The sequence below is a fragment of the Protomyctophum bolini genome (assembly GCF_963924005.1).
Source record: "Protomyctophum bolini genome assembly, chromosome: 1".
Lineage (NCBI taxonomy): Eukaryota > Metazoa > Chordata > Actinopteri > Myctophiformes > Myctophidae > Protomyctophum > Protomyctophum bolini.
In genome coordinates, this window is record NC_137862.1 from 48,148,836 (window position 1) to 48,158,912 (window position 10,077).

General features: G+C 44.0%; 1 protein-coding gene across 1 annotated transcript in view; it reads right to left on the minus strand.

The window, feature by feature from the left end:
* igdcc4 (immunoglobulin superfamily, DCC subclass, member 4) overlaps window positions 1-8,817 on the minus strand; it is a 138,854-nt gene extending 130,037 nt beyond the window's left edge. Inside the window, exon 1 of the mRNA XM_080785179.1 lies at window positions 8,444-8,817. Coding sequence (XP_080641305.1) covers window positions 8,444-8,519 — 76 coding nt within the window. The 5' untranslated portion in view covers window positions 8,520-8,817. The remainder of the gene's footprint in view (window positions 1-8,443) is intronic.
* Between the last annotated feature and the right edge of the window lie 1,260 nt (window positions 8,818-10,077).

Below are 10,077 nucleotides of genomic sequence, written 5' to 3' on the forward strand. Positions count from 1 at the left end.
CAACCAGTTGTGTTGTGTCTATTCCTTTAGAATGTAGTAGTGCTGAAAATATATATAAACTAAATTAAACTAAAAAGATCACACCCGTGTGGGGGTTCCCAGAAGGGGGGGGGGGGGTTCCAGACCCACAGGAACGCACCCAGGGTGCCGGCCCGGTTCCAGCGAGCAGCCCCGCGTCCGAAACGGTAGAGAAATGACAGAGTTACCATGTGTGGGTCCCCGGGGGTGGGGGAGGGGAGCTCCAGACCCCCAGGAACGCGCACAGGGGGCCGTGCTGGTTCCAGCGCGCCGCCCCCGCATCCGAAACGGTTGAGAAAACACAGTTACCGTGTGCCGGTCCCTCTACTGTACTGTACTGTACTGTACTGTACTGTACTGTACTGTACTGTACTGTCACTGTATTGGCACACCCAAAATCATCATATATACAGTTAATATGTGCGTGTGTGTTTGTGTGTGTGTTAGGTTGCAGTGCACACAGGTGGTGAAAAACAACCATGCTGTTCCCGTGCTCATACCCAGCCAGGCAGTCAGGCAGGCACCCACCCAGCCAACCAGCCACCCACACACACACATAACTCCGTAAGGGAGTGGTTGCACCATCACAGTGTGGTTTGTTTTGTTGCAAGGAGTTACGAGCAGTTGCAAGGAGTTGCAGCTGGTGGTTTGGGTGGGCCCATAGTGTATTAAAAGGATAGAGACTGAACCGGAGCGACAGGGGGTTTAATATGACCATTTTATTTAGTGAGTGGCTCTGCCTGTTCCTCATATTGTATTTATTTACTAATAAAATTGTTATTTAGTAGGTGACGGTTCTTCGTGGAACAATACGACTGATTAAAAACCATTATTTTTCAGTGTATGCTTTCCTTAATGTCTACAAACTCAACTTGTTTGCCAGTCGAAAAAACATCCATGCCTCCAGTTATACAGGGTCACTACAGTCACAGGGTTGCTGGCTATATAGAGTTCAATGGGAATAATATAGCTTGCAGGCTGACAAAAACTGTAACCAGTGGAATAGTTGTGATGACTTTATCACTCTATACCCTCAGAGTCTAGCACAAGTTCTCACAGTTATATAGTCACCTATATAGGTGTCACAGTTATCTGTCACTCACTGTGTGTGACACCTATCTGTAGGTGACTATAACTGTTTGGGAACTAGTGCTGAGTCTTTTTCTTTTTTTTTTTTTTACCATTTTGTCATGTGTCTAACAGTTGGGGGACTGCCCACAGATCCGAAGTCCCGTTAGTCCGAACATGCATTAAGGTTGGCGAACATGCACTGCTCCCGTGCTTGCGGTTATGTTTAGGTTAGGGTTAGAGATAGGAGATAGTAATTTCGGAAAACAATGAACCTTCTGACTAATAACACGGACAAGTGACAAAAGAAACATGTGAATAAAGGTTTGAATGCTGATGAGCCCCTAAACACTTAAGTGCCCATTCATCAGCTTCAATTGCAGTGTTCAAATTCCAATTTCGTCTGCTTACTGCGTTCAGTGCGTTGAGTCATCACTTCCAATTTCACTTGTTTATCCTGTATAGAGCTGCACCTTTAAATTATTGCTACACTTGGTTGAATTTGGTCAAACTTGTTGGAAATATGGAGAGACATTTGCACTTCCCCTGACATGTTTTAACATGTGCACACAGTCACACACAGCAATATAAAGACAGAATTATTAGCCGGGCAGTCTGTGCTTCTCATATTTATTTCGATTGGAAATCCAAATGTCACAGCCAGTATGCAGCAGAACAAATTAATTACACGCCACTCTCTCCGCATAATCTCACTGCTGACCGTAGAAGATAAGAGATTAAGTCCCAGCCAGTGTCAATAAAGAGGAGAATTGGAGATAATGCCATAATACAGATGGGATGTTGATTCATTGTACCAAGTATACAAGATGTAAACCAAAGATATTCGTAGTGGGAAGCAACAGTGGAGTGTGGAAACAAAACTGGTATTTGTTCAGGAAATGTAAAAATTATAATTATAAATAAATAAATAATAAAATAAAAATAGACATAGACATTGTAATGTAGCCGTTATTTAGTCACAAGTTAATACTCTTGTTAATACTTTGAGGACCCGGGCTCAAAAAGGTATACTCTACAAGCGCCTGATGCGACCCTTGTGAGCTTGTAGATTGGCCATTTCTGCTATTTTTGTGTGACATGCTTGTACCACGAAGTAGGGCATTACTTTACGGAAAAGGAAAAAGGAAAAGAAAAAACATATTTTATTTTAAATATGGATGTACAGGGTTTCTGATAAGAAACCTCTTATCTCCATAATTGTGTGTTTTTTTTTGTACATTCATAAAAACGCCCTATACTTGATCACACAAAAGCAATAGTTTAAGTAGCAGTTCCACAAGCTTGAAACGCAGCACGTTTCGAGCTTGTTTTTGAAGCCTGAAAAAGTAACACTTTTGGACATATGAGATGAGGTTTCCACCCGACAGAGATGATATACAGTACAGTGCAGTGGGTGGACTAACCTCAAAGTATGCCATGATGTGTACATGTGATGCTTTGACAAATAGTCAAAGTGAACCTATGTGACACACTCACTCTCCTCTTGTTTTCTTCACCCTGTTCGCCCTGTTTCATGATAAACATCCAACGAAACGTTTGGACATTTGTGTTTGCTTCTTGGCAGTTGGCAATAACTTTTATACCGTTGGAAGGCCTGTTTATTTCCCTTTTCAATGGTGCCCCGTCTGTAAGGAACATGCATTTGTGGGATGAGCGGCACAGCTGAGTATTTTGGTTGCGCCCATGAGACATTTGCCAAATCTTCTCTGCCAATGCCAAACAGTTTGGTGCTGTTTGCTGGATTGATGGATTGGATGACTGAATTATTTCAGTAACAGGGAATGTCAAGGTTGGACTCCCAAATTGATATGTGTAGCCTATTTGTTGGCTGCAATATTTTCAAACAGCGTGAGTAAAATAGCATTAGAGTTGAACAGATTGCAATACTACATTTTTTGCTGGCACTGTGGAACCCCCCTCAAGGGCCCCCAGGGGGTATCCGGACCCCACTCTGAGAACCTCTCGCTTGGTGTTAGGCTTTTCTTTTCCATGTCCGTTAATGGCCGCGGTGGACCCTGCTTCTATAGGTTCAAAAGAGTGGCGCTCGCACCCTTTCATAGCAGCTCATTTGGTTTGAGATGGGGCTCAGCGACGTTGACATATTTTCATTTGATCTTTGGAATGGAAAAAACAAGCTCTTTGTTTGTGGATCTGATGTAGCGATGCCCCCTTGCCCCCGAATTCTCCCCAGCACCGCGGCTCCCCTCCTCGTCAATTCATCCCTGTCCTAATATCACCCCCTGCCCCCGCTCACCATCCCCACTTTCCCACAAATAACCTCACAACCATCACCACCCACAACATTCCTGCTCTAGTTTCTGAGCCGCACATAACACACACACACACACACACACACACACACACACACACACACACACACACACACACACACACACACCTTGGTATTACTATACTTGTGAGGACATCAAACGTTTAGAATGGTAGTAAAATAACTCGCTTCACGTCGGGCTGCGCTACGTTGTAGATCTGCTATCTTCTCCTAAACCCTAAACCTAACTTCTAAATACATAACCCTAACCTCCAAATGCGCAATCATAAACCTAACCCCAAGCCAGAATCTTTACCTACTGTAATTCTAATTCCCCAAATCAATGTCTGTCTCCACCAGGTCGAAGGCTTTAAAAGTTTGCAGGATTGGCCCTTTTGAAACAAAAAGCCTCAAATCATGATCAGCGTGCAATTTACGTGAAATCTTTCACAGACTTTCCTACTAGGCTGAGGAATATATCCCACCCTTTTCAAATTGGCCTGTTATAGCGCCACCAACAGGCGGATGTCTCAAATCATCCAATTGCCATCAATGGTGTAAGAACAAATGGCACCCTTTTCACATTGGCCTATTATAGCGCCAGACCTGGGCACCTTTTCTAGTTTAATATAAAACAACCATTTTAGCCTGTGAGAACCAGGAATAGTCACAGTGTCTATTAATCAATTCATACTATACTTGTGGGGACATTTGGGCCTCAGCAGTACAGTATTACAGATACAACATGCCTGCACGCACAACCACACCCACACACACACACACACACACACACACACACACACACTTGGCTTATATGTGGTACATTACTTATGGGCATTTACAAGTCTTAAGACATGTCTGTTTTAAAGGTTGGTGGACACACAGTGCTTCTAAAAGTGCAAAAGGGGAATGCAGCGGCAGTATAAGACACGTAGCATCCATTAGAGTGTTTATTTGCTAACCTTATAGGTGTTCAATAAAAAGCCTGCGACTAGCAATAGATCAATAGATCCAATATCCATCATAGTTGTCACTTGCACACCAGCGCACGCACGCACGCACGCACGCACACACACAAACGCACGCACACACACACACACACACACACACACACACACACACACACACTTTACTCTTTATGTCTACATAACACAAGAAATGTGTGAACATCAACAAAAGTAGACATGAACTCATACAATTATGATTAATGAACAATTCTTGTTTTGGTTCAATATACAACGCATTGGAGCTTGTAGCCCATTTTGAAAACTACCATTGTACAATGAATAAGTAAATGAGTCGTTAATGAGTAATAGATTTAGTTGATTATATTTATATATTTTTGGTATGTACGCCTCTCCATTATTTGATCAATCTGGCAGTATTAAGTCAGTTATCCGTTCTGATATATCTTTGGTAAATTGCCCAGCCGTAGCCTAACTCATACTCTATTTATGTTGTAATATATGTATGTGTTGTATATATGTTGTAGCATATTAATACACGTATGGATTTGAAAGTTCAACTAAGCATACCCTCCTCCAAATGTCGTGCCCTTTTCTTTGGCATACCTGCTACCTAGAGACATATCACCATCAGTGCATCACACACACACACACACACACACACACACACACACACACACACACACACACACACACACACACACACACACACACACACACACACACACACACACACACACACACACACACACACACGGGTGTGATGAGGGGTGTCATGCCCATGGTGGACAAAGTACTCAACCTCACAGTACTTTCATTTAAAGTATAGTTAGGCCTACTCCTGGTCAAATATTACTCAACTACATGTGAAAGTTGCTGTCAAATTTGTACTACATTTTTATTATATGCCTAATTTGGCTATTGGGCATATAATGATGACATCATGGATCTCCATATAATGATGACATCATGGATCTCCATGAAAGGGACAAAGACCGACGAATATTTCTACCTGTGGGACTCCAATTGATAATAGAGCACCGAAGTCTGACGTCACTTTCAGTAGAGGGCGTCAGTCCCCAGGTTCATGTATTTGTTTAGTTGCATTAAAATCGCCATAGGAGGATTTTTAGATTGCTTCATATAAGAACTGTGTTTGAAAAATAAACATGTCACCCCGGCCGCTTAATTCACTCATATGGATATGAAGAATCAACTGACTGAGAGAAAACGCTAATGTTACTGCTGCTGAATTAGTTAGATTTTCGCTAGAAGCAGACTGTATCATATATGAGTGACTGACTGTTGCAAACGATACAGAGACACCTCCCTGACAATAACGCCGAGACAGCTTGTTTATTTTTGGACCACAACGCTTATAGTAGACGATGTTAAGATCACCCCATGTTATTCTCCATAGAGAAATTACTTCCGCGAACCAGGGGAATCGAAGGGATGAGCGAGTTACGTCAGGACTTCGGTGCTCTATGTAAAAGCAATGTTAATTTAACCCCCTGGAACTCGCTCAAGGACCCCTGGGGGTCCCTGTACCCCACTTTGGGAATTATATTATGATTACACTATTCATGGATTTATGGGGAAAGGAGGAGATCGACGTGTTGCTAATGAAATCTCCACAACTGTCAACACTCAACACCGGTTTTTTTCTTCCTTTTTTTTCTCTCGACGAGGTGCATGGGTTTTGCAGGCCAACACTAACTACATGTTCAAAACATGCGAACCCTCTCCTCTCCTCTCCTCTCCTGAAAACTGATGGTGTTGTACATTGTATATAGAATAGGCTACTTACAGATGGTCAGTGAGTTTTGACCATGTTCGAGTGTTCGGTGAGAGTTGCGCCACTGTGTGTGTGTGTGTGTGTGTGTGTGTGTGTGTGTGTGTGTGTGCGTGTGTGTGTGTGTGTGTGTGTGTGTGTGTGTGTTAAACATTTGTTGCAAAAACATGCTTTTTGGGGGATAAATCCCATCACAGGGGTGACTTGACATTGTAATTGACGAGCTAAATCACTGGGAGGGGCCTATATATTTCCCAAGGCGTCTGTGCCATGAGCCAACCACACTTTACCATTTCCCCAGAATTGCACCTTTTCTGTAACCTGACTTCGCCAGAATGCGGCAGTATTGAGTTCACCAGTTCCCTCCTCCTGCCTGCATCTGGGATCTCTCAAGCAGAAAAGATGAACCCGGAAGCAGCGGGACAAACATTTGATATCTCCATAATCATTTCGAGTTGTAGTCTTGTTAGGTTGTGTTTACATTTGCGCTGTGGCAGCGCTTCAATATGTCGCAAGTCTCGTGTTGATCCCGCCTCATACAGCCACATATCACTCCGGACAGAATTGGACCGGGGTAGTTCCCAGACTCTCCCTGCTGGCAGAATGCAAATGTTGTCCAGCAGGGGGAGTGGTTTCACCAGGCTATACCTTTTCTGTACTTGCAGGTGCATGTGTTTGGTTATACATACCAACAGTCCTATAAGTCATGAGTCCGACACCCTACCCAAAACCCTAACCTAACCCCTAACGTGGACGCCACGGGTGATATTTAACCCACCACGGGTTTGTTTTAACCTGCGAAAACCTGTGATTTTCTTACCCGTAGCACAGCACAGGTTGGTTTTAACCTGCAGTGCATGTCAGGGACCTACGGTGTTGTCAGACTAATGACTGTAGGACTGGTATGATCTAACTATATACACCCCCATGGGCAAGTGCCTCTGACACCAGACTGATTACACTCAAAATACATATATCAATCTATTTAGATCTCTGTACCCACACTACATAACATAATCTGGTGTTCATATATTTGAACGGGTAAGGTACAAGCAATATATTCTGTCCCTGATTGTCATATACTACAGTATGGTAATCATCCATCAAATCCAGACTGCTCTACTCTCACGCCTGCATTGCTTTCTGACAATATTAAATCATATTCAGTTGGAGGGGGGGGTGGGGGGGGTTACAGCCAGGTCTGTAACTCTGAGTGCACGTCACAAATGGAATGAACTTTGGTTACATTGTTGCACTCTCAGGGTTATTTGGGGAGCGGGGTCCTTGAAATTAAAAAACGGTTGAACCACTGGACTGGCCCACATATTAATAAGCTCCGTTGCCTGGTTTGATCCTATGAACTCCACCGGTCTCTTCTGAAGCCCCCGGGCGGCACCATTGATGTGCCGCTCATCGCTACATTGTTGCATGAGGCTACACAGCAGCAGCAGCAGCTCAGCATGATTGAACCCAATGTGCTGCCTGCAACTTTGTCACGCCAAAGACTGGCTCACCAACAACAACACACCGTGGCCTGGAGAAATAATATGACCGTGAAAGAGAATAGCATATCATAAGCACTTAGCTGACCGCAGAGGCTACATGAGGTTAACGTGTTAGTGGGCCTATATTTAAGGCTATATACTGTCTGTGGCCAGACAGGCGTCCCGGTTTGGCTGGAGATTCAGCCTTCATTCAACATTCACTACCAAACAATGACCCCGGTTTATTCACCATCCTTGAAATCACAACACTTGTTTTTGAAGTGCTTACATTAGATGTTTATCACGTTCGGTTCTGACTGTTGATGCAATTGGGGTGCAGTTATAAGGCGTGCTGCTAAGTGCTAAAATATCCGGATGAAAACACCAGGTGAAAAAAAAAGTCAAAGCAATTGACAGAAGTAGCAAACAAAAATCTGATCTACAAGCTCATAGCATCGTAATTATTCGCAAAGCATTGTGAGCTTGTTTAGCAGCTATATGTATAAAGCTATAGCGTATCAGGATTGAAGTGATTAATGAAAACACGGTCACTGAGCCCTGGCTGTAATATCGCATGGTGCAAGCAAGGTGCAATAAACGTACCCATGGCAGCCCAGCTATCCCATCTTGTACAACCAGCCAGCCAGCCAGCTACACTTGCATGCTGAGCGTAAATCGGCACTATAGTGTCAAGGCAAGGCAGGGCTAAAACAAGTGTCTCTACTAAAATCCGACACACACGCACACACACACACACACACACCTGGAAAGGAAATGATTCGTTGCAGGCGACTTAAAAAAACAGAGTGATGATTGTTTTTACCTTGCTTGGACGGAGCCCAGAAGAACGCCAGTGAAAGTAGACAGAATCCCCAGATAGTCCACCTCTCCATCGCCATGTACAAGCCCTTTGATTTCCACACCGGAGGGGTAGTAAAAAAAAAAGCAACGTGCGTCTCTTATACCGAGCCAGCTATAATACCGTTATATAGCCCGACATGCATGCGTGGTGGTAGTATATGTTGGAATCCCGCTATTGTCTCCGCCCGGCGCGTAAAGATGTGGATATCAGCCTGTTTTATTGTTGTCTTTTTTGTGTTTGTTTCTTTTTTTGTTTCGAGTCCCCGAGCCTTCTGAAATCACAATAAAAGTCGCATTTCTAGTCGGGGGAGAGCCGTCGTGTCTCTCGGCGCTTCATCGCCATGTTGTGAGCGAATGTTAAGTGTGTGTGTGTGTGTGTGTGTGTGTGTGTGTGTTGGCTGGCTGCACTGTTCTACGCTGCTCTACACAGTATACACACACGCACACACACATGTTCACGGCTCACGCACGTACGTCGGACAGTGCTAGATGCTGATGCTCGCGCACGCGCAACACACACACGTGCACGTCGTTCACTAGCAGCAGACACTGGCAGGCTGGCTGGCTGCTGTAAAAGAGAGAGTCCTGAAAAGCTGTCGGTGATCTAACACGCCCCTTCTTCTTCTTCCCCGCTTTTTGTTGAAGCTTTCTCAGAGCATGCAGTGTTTATTTAACTCTGTGCAAATGGACCGTTTATTTGTTTGAGTTATCCAGACCCATATGGGCCATATAGCCTATGCATTTGGAGTTTTGGACCCATATCCCAAATTGAACTCGATCCCAAGTATCCAAAGCAGTGCTGCAAACTCTCCTAATATAAATCAGTTATAAATCACTTCTTCTTCTCTGTTAGACACGCACGCACACACGCACGCACGCACACGCACACACACACACACACACACACACACACACACACACACAGTGTCAGATGTTAAAAACGTACAGGCTGAGCACAATAGCCTATTATGCACAAAACCTGTAAGCATGGTGCAATAGCACAGCAGAAAATGTGAGTTTGTATAGTGATCTGTTTTTTTCTAAATATTATGAAATGACTTTCATTGTCCCAAAATGTTTATGTCCTCACAAGTATAACAAAAATGTACGTGTGTGTGTGTGTGTGTGTGTGTGTGTGTGTGTGTGTGTGTGTGTGCGTGTGCGCGCGCGTGTGTGTGCACGTGCGTGTGCATGCATGTGAGTGTGTGTGCACGCGCGCGCGCGTGTGTGTGTGTGTGTGTGTGTGTGTGTGTGTGTGTGCGTGCGTGCATGTGTGCGTGCGTGTGTGCGTGTGTGTGTCTGTGTGTTCTGTGTTGATGAAGCAGGTAAAGATGGAGACCAAGAGAACACATGTGCTCCCTCCCTGAGCATAATGAACAGGAGGGAGGGAGGGAGGGTGCAGGGTGTGGTGGTGGTGGGGCATCCTGATTAGGGATGCAACATTGGAGGTGTTGATTTAATAGATAATAATTTATAATCAATCCCTACTTTAGGTATACTGTATGTCATCATAATGTGAAACGTTGTTGTTTGTTAAAAAATAAAAAATAAAAAAACAGTGAAAATAGCATATCTGCAAGCTCTCAACACGTAGGT